The 17117-nt window shown below is 40.1% G+C and overlaps 1 protein-coding gene across 1 annotated transcript in view; it reads left to right on the forward strand.

The window, feature by feature from the left end:
• Smg1 (SMG1 phosphatidylinositol 3-kinase-related kinase) overlaps positions 1-17117 on the forward strand; it is a 78005-nt gene that overhangs the window by 33588 nt on the left and 27300 nt on the right. Inside the window, exons 25-41 of the mRNA XM_013011506.1 lie at positions 153-354; positions 1787-1896; positions 3214-3361; positions 3926-4085; positions 4648-4768; positions 5921-6169; positions 6496-6780; positions 8545-8689; positions 8792-8930; positions 10046-10276; positions 10382-10559; positions 11046-11207; positions 11689-11906; positions 12181-12335; positions 14123-14345; positions 15543-15789; positions 16378-16607. Coding sequence (XP_012866960.1) covers positions 153-354; positions 1787-1896; positions 3214-3361; positions 3926-4085; positions 4648-4768; positions 5921-6169; positions 6496-6780; positions 8545-8689; positions 8792-8930; positions 10046-10276; positions 10382-10559; positions 11046-11207; positions 11689-11906; positions 12181-12335; positions 14123-14345; positions 15543-15789; positions 16378-16607 — 3203 coding nt within the window. The remainder of the gene's footprint in view (positions 1-152; positions 355-1786; positions 1897-3213; positions 3362-3925; positions 4086-4647; positions 4769-5920; positions 6170-6495; positions 6781-8544; positions 8690-8791; positions 8931-10045; positions 10277-10381; positions 10560-11045; positions 11208-11688; positions 11907-12180; positions 12336-14122; positions 14346-15542; positions 15790-16377; positions 16608-17117) is intronic.

Consider the following 17117-nt stretch of genomic DNA (forward strand, 5'->3'; position numbering starts at 1 on the left):
GTTGTTTACAGGAAACAGTGCAAGGGTTATATTAAACTGTTTTGTGACAGTGACCTTCTTGTATGGTTTCAGGTTTCTTAGCTCTGAAATATTTACAATAGTGGATCCACTTGGGTCATTGTGTTCTCATTTTACAAAATATTTTCATTCAGGTGAATCCAGAAAAACTGTGCTGTCCAAACCAACAGAGTCTTCCCCTGAGGTCATTAATTACTTAGGAAACAAGGCATGTGAGTGCTATGTGTCCATTGCTGATTGGGCTGCTGTGCAGGAGTGGCAGAGTGCCGTGCACGACCTGAAGAAGAGCACTAGCAGCACTTCCCTCAACCTGAAGGCCGACTTCAACTACATCAAGTAATTAGTACTCCAGCAAAACAGATTTCCCCTAACTGTAATGTCTCCCTCAATGGAGGAAATGTTTTATCTGCTTATATAGAAAGATTGTGTTTTAATAACACTATTATAAAAATGACTATATAGAGAGGAGACACTAGAGATGAGAAGATAGACTCATTCAATGGGGGGAAAAAGATGGAAGAAAATGTTATGTCTGCTGTAAAAAGTATTCCATGTGACAGTTTTTGTTTCTAAATTAGGTATGACTATAAAATAAAACCGAACAAGGACAGTGCTTACAGCCATCCATAAATTAAATTATAGCACATTTGTTAATTGTATAAATGAGTCAGAATTGAGTACTCACTGTATCCAGTCATGATCAAGAAGGGAAAGGTCCTTAGCCTTAGTATGCTAGCTTTTCATTGTGCTGTTTCATTTTCCATGCACCACACTCCTGGCAGTGGGATGCACCAATACAACACATTCCCAGAGGTTGAAAGAACATTGATTGATAGAAGGATTTAAGTAGGGTTGGCCTTTACTGTAACCTGAAAAGTAGATTGGGCACAGGCAGTGTGTTGGTATATGTGGTAGACTGGAGGTAGGGGAGGAAATTGAACCTTGGCCCATATACAGGCAGTCGTCAGCTCAAAGTGTTTCATTGCACAATGGAGACACAGGGAACCTGCTACTTGAAAGGAACCAAGACCCTTAGAAAGATGGCTAAGTCATCACAGCCCACCCAGCAAGAAGCCCCTGGAAATTGCCCTCATCTGAATGTGTCAGTTTCAGGCTAAGTGTTAAAGGAAGGGATAGGTGAGATGGAGAAATGAAGTTTTTGCTTTGGGACAGCTGTAGGAGAAAGGGGAAGAGAGAGAGAGAGAGAGAGAGAGAGAAGGATGTGAGACCAGCCTTGGCTAGGATGGTGAGGCCTCTCCTCCTCCCACTGGGGCTGTATGGCTCTTGAAGTTTCAGAGGTTCATTCCTCTTCAGGTAAATCAGGACAGTAGAAAGACTACTTCTCAAGAGGAGGAAATGGCCTCAATGAGGAGGCATGGGAGCAATGAAAGAGGGGTTTAGACTCAGGTGGGGTGATGAAGAAGGGGGGAAAGGTGTTGATGTTGCTTTGGAGGTCTCCCACCTTCCCACTATAACCATGTGCTGAAGGCAACCTGGCCAACAGGCTGCAGCATGGGAGGGTGAGGGGTATGGGGCAGTGTGTTGAGGGAGATTGGGGGTGGAAGAGGTGAGTAGGCACAGATAAATGCCTAATAGCTGTGATATTCCTGTCTCCTGCTGTAGTTTTAGTGCTAATTGGTAGTCACGCCTTCAAAATAAAAGTGATGGCAGATCTGAAGGCAATTTCTCAAACTGTGGAGTTCTTTCATTGAATGGTTCCTTAGGCTGGAGAGGATAGAACACAAACTGACCAATATTTTAATTACAGGTCACTAAGTAGTTTTGAGTCTGGAGAATTTGTTGAATGCACTGAGCAACTAGAATTGTTACCAGGAGAAAACATTAATCTTCTTGCTGGAGGATCAAAAGAAAAAATAGGTATTTGAGAAAATAATTTTAAAGAGAGAGAGAGAGAGAGAGAGAGAGAGAATGTGTGTGTGTGTATGTGTGTGTGTGGTTTGTTTTTTGTTGTTTTGTTTTTAAGACATGGTCTGTGTTGCCCAAACTGACCTCATACTCACTGAACTCCTGACTCCTTAACTAGTGCTGACATTACAGGTTTGCACCACTACAGCTGGCCAAAGTCAGCTTGTTCAGTGGATGAGTTTCTAGTATATTTTACTAGAAAAATTGGAAGTTGGTGTACATTTCTTTGGGGGAAGTATGCAGAATCCCATGGGAAGCCATAAATATAGTTTGTCTATTAGCATATGATTTGGGAAATGAAAAATAATTTTCTTAAAATTAAGTAAACTAGGAAAAAGCTACTTTGAGATTTTTTTTAAAAGACATTTTATTTGGAAAAGTATAAAGTAGCATTTCAGTTAAATATTTTCCTTGATTTTTATCTTGATGTGGCTCACTAATTATGATCTTGATCACATTTTCTAAAAATGTTATAGTATGTAGGAATAGAAGTATTCTGTTTGCCTTGATTTTGAAGATCTAGTAAGATTTGCCAACATTGATCAAGATTTGTCTTTTTAAATTGTAGGTAGCTTACTGATTTTTGAGCCTTTAAAATCAAATGAGTTTTAGGAACACAAGAGGAATTTTTTTTTTCCAGTTGTGGGGCTTGAACTTGGGGCCTGGGCGCTGACCCTGACTTGCAGAAACCTAGCACTCTACCACTTGGAGCCACATCTCTATTCCTGGTTTCTTCTCCTCCACCTCTTCCTCCTGTTCCTCCTCCTTCACCATCTCCTGCTCTTCCTCCTCCTCTTCTTCCTCCTCCTCTTCCTCTTTCTCTTCCTCTTCCTCCTTTCTCTTCTCTTTCCTCTTCCTCCTCCTCCCCCTCCTTCTCTTTCTCTTCCTCTCTCCTCCTCTGTCCTCTTTCTTCTTTCTTTCTTTCTTTTTTTTTTTTTGGCCAGTCCTGAGGTTTGAACTCAGGAGCACTGTCCTGAGTACTGTCCCGGAGCTAATTTTGCCTCAAGGCTAGCACTCTACAGTAGTGGAATAGAACCCAGGGCTTCATGAATGCTAGGCAAGCACATTAAGCCACATTCCCAGCCCTCAAAGAGAAATTTTATATGAGATAATGGTGTTTAGCTATCTACTAAATATGTTTAATTACAGTGTTTAGTGACCTGAATTTACAAATGAAAGATATTTATTGATCATTGTTTAAGTATTGCCAAGATAAATTCTTTCTTGAACATCAAAAGAAAATTATGTAATGAAATTTAATTTTTTTAGATATGAAAAAACTACTTCCTAATATGTTAAGTCCGGATCCAAGGGAACTTCAGAAGTCCATTGAAGTTCAGTTGTTGAGAAGTTCTGTTTGTTTGGCAACTGCTTTAAACCACATAGAACAGGATCAGAAGTGGCAGTCTATAACTGAGTAAGTTCAGTCTTATTTATTTTTATCTTTTGGTACTGGTACTGGGGTTTGAACTTAGGGCCTCTTGCACTCTTCTTGGCTTTTTCATTGAAGTCTATGCTCAACTATTTGAACCATAGCTCCACTTCTTTTTCAAAAAGAAGTTATTGGAGATTTGAGTCTTACAGACTTTTCTGCCCCAGCTGGCTTTGAACCTCAGTCCTCAGATCTCAGCCTTCTAAGTAGCTAGGAGCTACTGGCATCTTGTTAGTAAGTTCAATGTTCAGGAAGTAAAATCTGCATTATATATGGTAAATTTATACACACATGCAGAAGTAGGAGCACTTGGGAAGAGGCAGTTGCTGAATCACTACTACTGATAGGCTTGATAGTTGTAGAAGTCATTATGATTGCCACTTGTCAAAACAGACTGAGATAAAAACTAAACAATATAAAAAATCCTTCAGAGCAAATGTCTGACTTAGATCCTTTTAATGTGGAGCAGGCTTGTCACTTTCCCTTGAACATTTAGTACTTTGTAGTTGCGCAATCTCATTAATTAATTGGGGTAAATATTTCTTTCAGAAATGTGGTAAAGTACTTGAAGCAAACCTCTCGCATAGCTATTGGACCACTGAGATTGTCTACATTAACAGTTTCCCAGTCCTTGCCGGTCCTGAGTACCTTACAGTTATATTGCTCTTCTGCTTTGGAGAACACAGTTGCTAATCGACTTTCAACAGAGGTAAGTACAAATGTGTTTTGTAAGCATATCTTGGGGACGGTAAGTAATTGGCCTAAGTATAGAACCAAAGACCTTATTCTTTCAGTTTTTAAAATAGCATTTATAGTTGAACAAGTTACTGAATAACCTATCTGCAGGAAGATTTTCATTTGAGATGTGGGGGGCAGATGGAAGAATCTAAGAGCATTTCAAGGATGACTAATTGTCACATTAAAGTTTTTCTTTTTTGATGTAAAGGATTAGCATATGTAAAGATATTTAGGCATAATATTTAAATTTATTTAGTAAATGCACTTTTTTTTGTAAAATGCATTATTAAAATAAAAATGTATTTACTTTCTTGGTAAGTATATTGGTAAGTTAGATTTAATATTCCAAAGTTATGTTGCAAAGCAGGCTGTCTTTTGGAGTGTATTTGTCTCTTGTAATAATGATAAGGTGGAGGGGGATAGGAAAATGAATCAATCTGAAGCTGCCCTTCTATACTTGGGCCTGCTTATACTAGCAGTGTGGCTGCAGACCTGAGGGGAGCATGTTACACAGGGTCTGTTTCCTCTGTCAGGACTGTCTGATTCCACTGTACAGTGAGGCTTTGCGCTCCTGCAAGCAGCATGATGTGAGGCCCTGGATGCAGGCATTGAGGTACACCATGTACCAGAATCAGTTGTTGGAGAAAATCAAAGGTAAAATGTTTTGTTCTTCAAAGTAGCTGTATTGATACATAAATTACAAGTGTAAAGTGTGGTGGGATCATACAGCTATCTGGTCTCTGTCCACCTTCTCTTGCTTAGCTTACTTTTCAGGTTCACTTACGTTAAAGCTATCAGTAAGGTTGGTCTTTTTGTTGTATACTACCATTCAACTCTTCCTTCTCTGATGAATGTTTTTATTGTGTTTTTCTCATTGGGCAGTTAAGTGAAGCTGCAATAAATGTTGATGTGCAAGTCTTTGGGTTGTGGTTTTTTTTTTTTTTTTTTATAAAATAAATCCTAGGAGACAGATTGTTAGGTCACATGGCTTAACTTGGTTAATAGTTTGCCACTTTCCTCTAAAGTGGTTGTTTGTAGAAGCCTATGTCTGTATCCCAGGTACTTGGGAGGTTCAGATCTGAAAGACCAAAGTTCAAGGCCCAGCCAGGCAAAAAGTTACTATGACTCCATCTCAACAAACAGGTTGATTGGAGGTTTAAGCTTGTAATCCCAAGTGTAGGGTTGTTGGAGGCTAGCCTCTGACAAATCACAAGACAGTATCTGAAAAGTAGATGAAGCAAAACTAGCTGGTAGAGTACTTGCCTAGCCAACAGGGTCTGAGTTCAAACTTCACTACTGCAAAACGAAAACCTAAAAAATGCCTGTAATCCTAGCTACTCATTAGGCTGAGATCCGAGGATCGCAGTTCAAAGCCAGCTGGCCCAAGAAACTTGGGAGACTCTTATCTCCAGTAAACCACTCAGAAAACTCGAAGTGGCACTGTGGCTCAAGTGGTAGAGCGCTCGCCTTGAACAGTAGAACTCAGGGACAGCACCCAGGCCCAGAGTTCAAGCCCCATGACCCCTCCTCCCCCAAAAAAGGTGGTGTTACGTTTGTATTATTTTGCATCTTATGAAGGTTTCAGTTTTTTTAAACCTTTGCTATTGTTGGTCTTAGTAATTTTAGTCTTTTATTAAGTTTCAATCACTGAGAGTGGGTGTAGTTGTATCTCATAGTCTTATCTGTATTTTCCATATTATTTGTATAGTGAATGTTGTAGATCTTATTTTTCCAATACTTGCTCCTGTCTTTTCAGTGAGTTAATGAAGTGGAATTGGGGACTGATGAAACCTTTTCTTTTTCCAGAGCAAACAGTCCCAATTAGAAGCCATCTCATGGAGTTAGGCCTGACAGCAGCCAAGTTTGCTAGAAAACGGGGGAATGTGTCGCTTGCGACAAGACTGCTGGCACAGTGCAGTAAGGTTCAACTGGGAAAGACGACCACTGCCCAGGACTTAGTCCAGCATTTTAAAAAACTCTCAACTCAAGGCCAAGTAGATGAAAAATGGGGGCCTGAACTTGATATTGAGAAAACCAAACTGTTGTATACAGCAGGTTAGTAAAATATACAGTATAGTAAAAATCTGTCTGACTTATAATAGAAAAAGTGAGAATTTTCAGTTGCTGCAGAAGGTTTAATTCCCGAGTTGTTTTGTAACTGACATGTAATTCAGTGCTTTTAAAAGGAAGTAAATATCTAATATATGCTAATTTTAATTAATATATGCTAATTATCACAGTGTATAAGTAAGAACTATTTCCAGAAATTACTGATTATTACTGAATTACCTTTTTTTTTTTTAGAGCAAAACATTGTATTGCTGTGAAATAATTATATTTGCTTTTAAGGGTAAATTGTCTTTTTTGTTTGCTGGGTTCAGGCCAATCAACTCATGCGATGGAGATGTTGAGTTCTTGTGCTCTGTCTTTCTGCAAATCTGCCAAAGCTGAATATGCAGTTGCTAAATCAATTCTGACGCTAGCTAAATGGATCCAGGCTGAATGGAAAGAGATATCTGGACAGCTGAAGCAGGTCTACAGAGCACAACAGCAGCAGAACACCTCAGGTCTTTCTACTCTATCGAAAAACATACTCACTTTAATAGAGCTGCCCACTGTCAACACGATTGAGGAAGAGTACCCTCGGATCGAGAGTGAGTCGACAGGTAGCATTTGTTCTTTTCCTTTCTTTTTTTTTTTTTTTTTTTATTTGTGAAAATACTGTACAGAGGGGTTACAATTACATGGGCAGGATAGTGCGTACATTTCTTACCAAGCATTGCAGCCTCCTCCTTTTGTTTACCCTTCACATCCCTTCCCAGCCTCCCCCCTCCCCCCCAATCCCAATCTTTCTCCATCCCCACCTTCCCCCCCCCCCAACGTTGTAAAGCTCGTTTTGAACATGACAACTTGTACTTCTCATTGTTGCAACAGGTCCACCTGTATCTTTAAACAACTGGTTTTTCCCATCTCCTCCTCAAGTTATACTGACATCAAATATAGTGAAAGCAGGGGTCACTGTGGGGAGGGACATACAAAGCAACAAAGAGATAATCTTATAAATGCGTTAGAAACACATGCATGAAAGAAAAAAACATTAAGATATTCTTTTCCTTTCTTGAAAAATACTAATTTGTAAGGCTGAAATTTATAATGTAATGCTGGCCATGGAAAACAATGTGACTGAAATGAGGTTTCTGTTGGAAGTAAGGTCCTGCCTCTGATACCCCAATGAAGATATAGCATAGCCTGTGTGGCCTAGAATGTTGAAGTACAGGTTTCTTAATCCTCAGGGTGATGTGTGTGCTTGTGTGTGTCTATGCATATGCACACCTTCCCCCTACCCCCACCTCTTATCTGGTACTCTCCCATTTGAACCATGCTTCCAGCCCAGCTTTTGGCTAGTTATTTGGAGATGGAATTTTAAGGACTTTGTTGTCCAGGCTAGCTTTGAATCATGATCCTTTAGCTCTCCAGTCTCAGCCTCCTGAGCAGTTAGGAGTACAGTATGAATGATTAGCACCTGACTTCTAACACTGGTACTACTGAACAAAAACTGACAGGTAGTTAATTCAGTCAAAATTCTTCCTCCTCCTCTTTTTTTCTCCTCCTCCTTTTCCTTTTCCTCTTGCTCCTCTTTCTCTTCCTTCTTTCTCCTCCTCTTCCTCCTCTTCTTCCTCTTTTTTCCCCTTGGCCTCCTTCTCCCCTTCTCCTCCTCCTCCTGGTAGGAATTGATGCAGGATCACCTCATAGTATGTAAGTGGGTTCTGAGCTGGATCCACAGTCCAAGAAATTTTGGATTTCTTGTTTGTATACTGTGGGGATAATTCTTTCCTGAAACATGAGAAGCATGTACCAATTATTTTGTTGTACTAAAACATAAGATTTGACTGACTTAGATTGGTCTTATAATTCTAACATGTGCTATCAGGTCTTGGCACTCATAAAAGAACACGTTTTACATTCATTGTAAATCTTGGCAAATGCACTGTGGAAGGTACTTTCTTTCTCTAGAAAATAAAGATTTCTGCTTAATGAGACTTACTGAATAATATATTCAGCACTTGTTCATTATTTTTGCCAAAAATGTTTAAAATAACCTAGTCACGAAGAAATGTCCATTGAAATGTAGAATGTGAGACATACTCTGACATTTTTAAAAACTGAACTGTTGCTAAAGTTTATTGTTATAAGAGATGTGTTCTACTACTGCTGAACCAAGCATTACTTGGAAAATGCCAAGTTACTGATTTTAACATACTAAAATTTTAGAAAAGCACTATCTAAATTTGAAAGTTAATCAAATTATGGAAATTACTGATTGCTCGCAGATAACAAAGACCTAAAATTTTGATGGGAATGTCAGAAATTTCTATATGTAATGCTGTGAATTCTTTCATTCCTCCTCCTCTCACCCCCCATCATGACAGTGCATATTGGAGTTGGAGAACCTGACTTCATTTTGGGACAGTTATATCATCTGTCATCAGTACAGGCACCTGAAGTTGCCAAATCCTGGGCAGCATTGGCTAGTTGGGCTTATCGGTGGGGCAGGAAGGTGGTTGACAATGCCAGGTACGTAGAGTTCAATGTGGAATTCAATGCATTATTAGAATGTCTAATAATTTGATGATACTGAAGTAGTTGAAATATTTGATGATTTGTTTATTTTTACAGTCAGGGAGAAGGTGTTCGTCTGTTGCCTAGAGAAAAATCAGAAGTTCAAAATCTGCTTCCAGATTCTGTAACTGAAGAAGAGAGAGAGAGAATATATGGTATTCTTGGACAGGCTGTGTGTCGACCAGCAGGAATTCAGGCAAGGAAGACACATCTGTGTTGGTGTTCGATGGTGGCAAGGTTGCCATTCCACTCATTGGTTGTCTGTCCTACTTTATTGAATGAGGCAGTTACCATTGCAAATATAAACTTTGGAATTTTAAGATTAAAAAAATAGTTTTGGGCTGGGAAGGTGGCTTAGTGGTAGAGTGCTTACTTTGCATGCTTGAGGTCGGAAGTGGCACTGTGGCTCAAGTGGTAGAGCACTAGCCTTGAGTTGAAGAGCTGAGTGATAGTGCCCAGGCGCAGAGTTCAGACCCCACAACTGGGGGAAAAAAAAAGTTTAATTTTTTCCTAAGAACATAGTTTCTTGAGAAATCAAGTTATTTCCTTAGGGGCCTTTGAAAACTAGGCGACGTTCATTTTATATAAATTACATCTCTTAATTACTCTATGATCAGAAATTAGATTCTGGGGTTGGTGCAGCTCAGTGGTAGAGGGGTATACTTAGCATGTGTGAAGCTCTAGGTTCAAACCTCAGCACTGGAAATGGGGGGTGGAGGTGGGATCTGGTTCTTTACCCTAGATTGGGAGCTGTTAAACCCCTAGAATTTACCCCTAGAGATTCTGCATGGTGCTTATGCATGTGTGTTGGTGATTCTCAAAATAGCCAGAGTGAAGACCGATGACTAAGTGATGAGTAGTATTCCCTCCCTCTCTGACCCAAGACATCAGTTCTTGAATTCTATTGCATATTCAGTTGTAGTCTTCAGAATCCTGGATTTCATTTGTCAGGCTAAATTCTGATGAGTGAGTTCTTCCCTAAACAGTGGCATCTATAAGTCTCTGCCAAAGCAGGTGCTAGGTATGTATGCGGTATGAGAAAGGAAGGCTTGTTCATATTCACTATCCTGTTAGCTTTAAACTTTACGAATATAGTATATTTACTCTTCGGTCAGAATCTTGTAATTTAGAAGTATTTAAAGTTCAAACAACTCAGTCTTTGCTTAAATCCTTCATTGCATTCATTAGTAAATACAAAGAAGCCTATTGACGTGGACTGAGTGAATGGAGCAGTAATACTGTGGAATATGTCTTTTTATGATTACCTTACTTTTTAAAAAAATCACCATTTTATGTCCAATTTTTCTCTAGGATGAGGATATAACACTTCAGATAACAGAGAATGAAGATAATGAGGAAGATGACATGGTCGATGTAATCTGGCGGCAGTTACTTTCAAGCTGCCCATGGCTTTCTGAGCTCGATGAAAGTGCAACTGAAGGCGTTATAAAAGTGTGGAGGAAAGTTGTGGATAGAATCTTCAGCCTGTACAAATTGTCTTGTAGTGCATATTTTACCTTCCTTAAGCTCAACGCTGGTCAGGTAAGTGGCATTATGCTCTAGGAAATCATTTGTACTAGATATTCTTTTTATTACAAAAACAAGGGTGAGAAAAAGACCTTTCTTCCCTTAATCTTTCACTGTCAGATTCCTTTGGATGAGGATGACCCCAGGCTACATTTGAGTCACAGGGCAGAGCAGAGCACTGACGATGTGATTGTAATGGCCACTTTGCGACTGCTCAGGTTGCTTGTGAAGCATGCTGGTGAGCTCCGACAGTACCTAGAGCACGGTTTGGAAACAACACCTACTGCCCCATGGAGAGGTGAGTCCTAAATAAAAATGCATCAGAGAATATTGTTTCCGAGGTGGACATATGAGCCAAGAAAAGAGAGTAGTTACTTTACACGTTATTAGATGTGTTGCAGAATAGCCATGTTTATAGGGTGTCCTGGACTGCCTGTTATCACGAAGACCTTCCATCCCTCTAACCTTTCCACAGAGTGAGAAGATGGCGATGAAAGTAAATTAAAAAAGATTCTTTGCTTAGCCTTTGTAAAAGTATTTGTATCTGCCTTCTTTGTAAGCATTTGTTGAAAATCCATTTCTCTAGGACACTTTTTGATTAAAGGTTTATATCCTACCAAACTTAGAAATCAAGAGCTATTCTATGTAGTTCTTTGCTATCATAGGGGCAACTTTGAGTACTTTAAAATTTGTTCTGATACAGACAGACACCAGGTTTTAACCTTTGGCATCCAGTATATTGACAGGATTTAATGACTTTTTTCCTTTTTTTCTTATCCTGAAGGAATTATTCCACAGCTTTTCTCACGCTTAAATCACCCTGAAGTATATGTGCGTCAGAGTATTTGCAACCTCCTATGCCGTGTAGCTCAAGATTCTCCCCATCTCATATTGTACCCTGCAATAGTAGGGACCATCTCACTCAGCAGCGAATCCCAGGCATCTGGTAGGCAATGCTGAATATTCTGCTTTATGTATACATTATGGTTTTTAAGATTTGTGTTCTAGAGTTGGAAGTAAGAATTATTGACTGAAGGGCTAAACTGCTGTATATCTGCTCCTAGGATCTTGTTTTACATGTTATTTTCAGTCTTAACTGTGACCCACAAACCCAGGGAGAAATGGAATTTCTCGCATCAGTTCAGGCCCATGGAACAGTTAAGGATTAGGTCAAACTCTAGATTAGGAGAACACCTGATTTGTTAGAAACTTACCATCTTCCTGCAGGTCTTTTTCAGGCTTGTAATGTTTAATGTTTATAAATCTGTAAAATGGCAGAATATCCATATTCTTAGTTGTCTTAATGCACAGAAGGAAACTAAGTTAAATGACTTGTGTGAAGGCCAATAGATGATGCATGTTTTCTGTAACAGCATGTGCTCATAGTAGAGACACCCAGATTATCTCCTTTGCCCATTCCACTATAGGAAACAAGTTTTCATCTGCAATTCCAACCTTACTTGGAAATATTCAAGGAGAAGAATTGCTGGTTTCAGAATGTGAGGGAGGAAGTCCTCCTGCTTCTCAGGATAGCAACAAGGATGAACCGAAGAGTGGATTAAATGAAGACCAAGCTATGATGCAGGATTGCTACAGCAAAATTGTGGATAAGCTGTCCTCTGCAAACCCTACTATGGTGTTACAGGTACAAAGAAAACAAACTTGCATGTTTTAAAAAGTTTCATTATGTACTCTACCCCTAAAAGCCTTAAAAATAATGCTCATATAGACTGACTTGAAAATAATATTTGAGAAACAAAGCTTTAAGGATTATCAAGTTTAGTTTTATTTATCTTTGTGGATCTAGTTGGAGGAGGGTCTGTAATTCTTTAGTGAGCATTTAACTTGTAGTGCCAGTGTTTGGAGAACTGCATGTGAGCTGAGCTGAGCCAAGCTGAGTGGGGGTGCTATGTACGCAGGTCCAGATGCTGGTGGCAGAGCTGCGCAGGGTCACTGTGCTCTGGGACGAGCTTTGGCTGGGAGTTTTGTTACAACAGCACATGTATGTCCTGAGACGGATTCAGCAGCTGGAAGATGAGGTGAAGCGAGTCCAGAACAACAACACCTTACGCAAGTATGTTTTCCTCCACTTTTGCCCAGAAGATGAAGCCTCTTGGCTTTTTTTTTTTTTTTTTTAATTTTGCAATCTGGAGTTGGGAAGGTGGCTCAGTGGTAGAGCGCTTGCCTTGCATGCATGAGGCCCTGGGTTCGATTCCTCAGCACCACATAAGCAAAAAGAAAAGCTGAAAGTGGCGCAGTGGCTCAAGTGGTAGAGTGCTAGCCTTGAGCTGAAGAGCTTAGGGACAGTGCCCAGGCCCAGAGTTCAGGCCCCATGACCGGACTCCCCCCCCAAAAAAAAAACAAAAACAAAAACAACTTGCAATCTATTTATCATCCTAGCTAGTTTTGCTTTTGTTGGCCCTGGGGCTTGAGCTCCTCAGGGTCTGGACTCTGTCCCTGAGCCTCTTTTTGCTCAAGGCTAGCTCTCTACCATTTGAGACACAGTGCCAGTTCTGGCTTTTTCTGAGTAGTTTATTGGAGATAAGAGTCTCATGGACTTTTCTGCCTGGGTGGGGTGGCTTTGATCCTTGATCCTTAGCTGCTCAGTCTTTTGAGTAGCTAGGATTATAGGCCTGAGCCACTGGCATCTGGCCGTCATAGCCACTTTTAACTGTACCTACATTCACAATACTATGCCACCATTAGGATTTGTACAATTTATTCTTTAGCCCAAATAAGCACACAGTAATTATTCAACACTGTTTTTTCCACTTAAGACTAATATGGCCCTTGTTTACCTCTTTCTCCTTCTTCATTTTCTGGGCATTTTTGTTAATACTCTCCTAATAGGTATGATGGGGTACCTCGTTGTGGGTTTGATTTGCATTTCTTAATGACTTAGATACAGAGCATCTTTTCATGTGTTGCTCATTATTGGTGGTGAATCTTCTCTGGAGAAGACTGTTGCTGTTAATTAGATTGTGATTTTGTTGTTGAGTTACAGAAATCCTTTTTAGGATCTGGTTATTAGCTCCTTATCAGATAGGAGATTTGAAAATACTTTTCTACACCTCTGGGTTGTCTTTTCGTTCTCTTGGTATACAAATGTTTTAAAGTTCAGCTTAATCTGTTATTCCTCTTGGTGCTATATCCAAGGAATCTGGTGTCACAGAGCCTTCCCCTTTATGTTCACTTCCAAGAGTTCTAAAAGTCTCAAGTCTAGGTCATTTTTCCATTCTGAGTCATGTTTGGTTATGATTTAAGGGTAAGAGCCTATTTCAGATTTTTGCCATGCAGATAGCCTGTGTTTGCCTAACAGTATTGAAAAGAGAAGCTGCTAGCTGGGCGCTGGTAGCTCACGCCTGTAATCCTAGCTATTCAGGAGGCTGAGATCTGAGGATTGGGTTTCAAAGCCAGCCCGGGCAGGAAAGTCCGTGAACTCTTTATCTCCAATAAACCACCAGAAAACCGGAAGTGGTGCTGTAGCTCAAGTGGTAGAGCGCTCGCTAGCCCAGAGTGCTCAGGCCCAGAGTTCAAGCCCCATGGCTGACAAAAAAAAAGAGAGAGAGAGAGAGAAAAAAAAAGCTGCTTTCTTATAGGCAGAGTTATTTTTCACACTACTGTGTTAGTAGGTTACTTTGCCAATATTTTACTCTGTTTATATTTATTTTTGGTACTGTTTACTCATACTATATAAATTTGAAGTATGTCACATTTGTTGAAAGCTTTCTTTTAATTAGCTTACATTAGTTATCTAGGAAGGGATTTCAGAGTTAAGTTTCCACACATACTTGCAACGTATTTCAGTTGTTGTAAAACTTGAATTATGGTAACTTTCTGAATAAATGTCTTGCTGCATAGAGAAGAGAAAATTGCCATCATGCGGGAAAAGCACACAGCTCTGATGAAGCCCATTGTGTTTGCCTTGGAGCATGTGAGGAGTATCACAGCAGCCCCTGCAGAAACACCCCATGAAAAGTGGTTTCAGGATAACTATGGTGAAGCCATTGAAAATGCCCTGGAAAAGCTGAAGACCCCATCAAACCCTGCAAAGCCTGGAAGCAGCTGGATTCCATTTAAAGAGGTATAAAGTAGTCTGAAAAAAGGCTCTCTGTGTGTGTGTGTGTGTGTGTGTATTCCATTTAAAGAGGTATAAAGTAGTCTGAAAAAAGGCTGTGTGTGTGTGTGTGTGTGTAAAAGCTGAAGACCTCATCAAACCCTGCAAAGCCTGGAAGCAGCTGGATTCCATTTAAAGAGGTATAAAGTAGTCTGAAAAAAGGCGCGCGTGCGTGCGTGCGTGCGTGCGTGCGTGTGTGTGTGTGTTGGACCTAAGGGACTTGGGCATGTTGGTAAGGTCCTCTACCAGTGAACTATATCCCCAACTCCTCATCCATGTGTTGTATGTAACTAAACAGTGATTATGTGAAAGTTCCACTGTTTATTCTTCTGTCATTTGATACTTGTGGGATTGCCAGTTACTTGTTTTTATGAACAAGTTTGCTAAAGATTGCATTGATAATTTTCACAAGGCCAAAGCCCCACTGTTCATTAATTCAGATGCAGTTTGTTGAGTAGGGACATTGTTGGACATCTGATCTATTGTTCCCTGTGATTATTAGAAGGGATTGTAGTTCGTAGCATACTTTAAGTAATCAGAGCTGTGTTTACTTTTCTATTGGAAGCATTCTTACCTAAAGCCATGTATGGTGGCACATACCAGTAATCTCAGCTCTTGTGAGGTGGAGGCTGGGGGATCTTGAGTTTAAGGCCACCCAGGGCTACATTAGAAGACTGTCTCAGAAACAAACAAATTCTTACAAACAAATTCTTTCCTGATGTGCTTTCTTTTTTCTCTTCAATGAAATAAGAGTAGGTAAAGCCTCATTTCTTTTTCCTTAAAACTTAATGTGAATGTCTTTTAAATTGGCTTCCTAAGAGTGAGTGTGGCTGCTAGCTATCTCTTTTGCTCCATTAGGAGGGCCACATTGATTTGTCTTGGCATTGTTGGGCATAGTAAGTAAGGACTAAAATACGGAATTTGTGACTACAGTGGTAATTTTATTCTGTCTCCCTGATTATATTGGTTATTTGGACAGAGGAGGAAGTGAAGGATCGTATCAAATGGGAATCATACAGAGCATAGCAGGATACGTCCTGTTGTTTCACCTCCCAAGTGATCCATATTCCCAGCAGCAGTTATGTGTAGGGCTGTAAAATCAGTGTGGAAGGAAATATGTTACAATCCTAACATAGACTTATTTTTCCCATCTTATGAGTATAGATAATGCTGAGTTTGCAGCAGAGAGCCCAGAAACGTGCAAGTTACATATTACGCCTTGAAGAAATCAGCCCATGGTTGGCTGCCATGACTAACACTGAAATTGCTCTTCCTGGGGAAGTCTCAGCCAGAGACACAGTCACAATCCACAGCGTGGGTGGAACCATTACAATTTTACCAACTAAAACCAAACCCAAGAAACTTCTCTTTCTAGGATCAGATGGGAAGAACTATCCTTACCTTTTCAAAGGTAGGGCTTAACTTCATTTTAAAGAAAAGTGTTAGTCTTGTGTGTGTGTATGTGTGTGTTTGTTGGTCGTGGGGCCTGAACTCTGGGCCTGGGCACTGTCCTTCAGCTCTTCAGCTCAAGGCTAGTACTCTACCACTTGAGCCACAGTGCTACTTCCGGCTTTTTCTGCTTATGTGATGTTGAGGAATTGAACCAAGGGCCTCATGCATGCAAGGCAAGCACTTTGCCACTGAGCTACCTTCCCAGCCCCTGTGTGAGTGTTTTGAGAAGTTTATCCTGGTGATTTGCTGTATGTCCTGTAACTACATGGGGTAGTTTGAACAGCACTGGTTTGATGGGTGTAGCAAGATTCCCTCCCCTCCCCTTTTGCATGTGAACCATTAGAAGCAGAACTGAGGCATGGTGCATAATGCTAATTCCTGTAGAATCTTCTAATTTACTCAAGTGTGCCTTATTGTTCTGTTTGTTGTTGAAAACATAGGAAGTGATATACGCCTTATTGTTCTGTTTGTTGTTGAAAACATAGGAAGTGATATACTTTGACTTCATTTAGTTACCTACCCCAGCAACATTTTTTTAATTTCATAGGACTGGAGGATTTACATCTGGATGAGAGGATAATGCAGTTCTTATCTATTGTGAATACCATGTTCGCTACGATCAATCGCCAGGAAACACCCCGTTTCCATGCTCGACACTATTCGGTAACACCACTGGGCACAAGGTCAGGGCTGATCCAGTGGGTGGATGGAGCCACACCCTTATTTGGTCTTTACAAGCGATGGCAACAGCGGGAAGCTGCCTTGCAAGCACAAAAGGTTAGCAACATTACAATATGCATAGCTTCATTTGAATGTTTTTATGCAGGTTCATTAACATGTTCAGTAGTTTTGTGGAATATTTCTAGACTATACTTGAACATGTTTGCATGTTTATTAAGCATTAAAGCAGGAAACACTTGAGGTTCGTTGGAAAGTGATTTGGGGGTGTGTGGAGGATTTTTGTCATGTTTAACAGTTCTTATTTCAAATGTAAAAGTTTAGTACAAACCTTTTTGGTATTTTTTGGTGTTCATAGGAGGGCCTAGGTACTGTCCTTTAGCTTTCTCACTCTAGGCTGGCTTCTACCACTTACTTGATACATAGCTCCACATTCAGGTTTTGATGTTTAATTGGAGAAAAGAGTCTTATGGACTTTACTGTCTTAGGCTGGTTTTGAACTGTGTTCCTCAGATCTCAGCTTTTTGAGTAGGTAAGATTATATAGATGTGACTCGCTGGTTCTTGGAAATACAAGCCATTTTTTGCAGGACTTAGGATTTTTTCTTTT

This window comes from Dipodomys ordii, unplaced genomic scaffold (genome assembly GCF_000151885.1).
Source record: "Dipodomys ordii isolate 6190 unplaced genomic scaffold, Dord_2.0 Scaffold14, whole genome shotgun sequence".
Lineage (NCBI taxonomy): Eukaryota > Metazoa > Chordata > Mammalia > Rodentia > Heteromyidae > Dipodomys > Dipodomys ordii.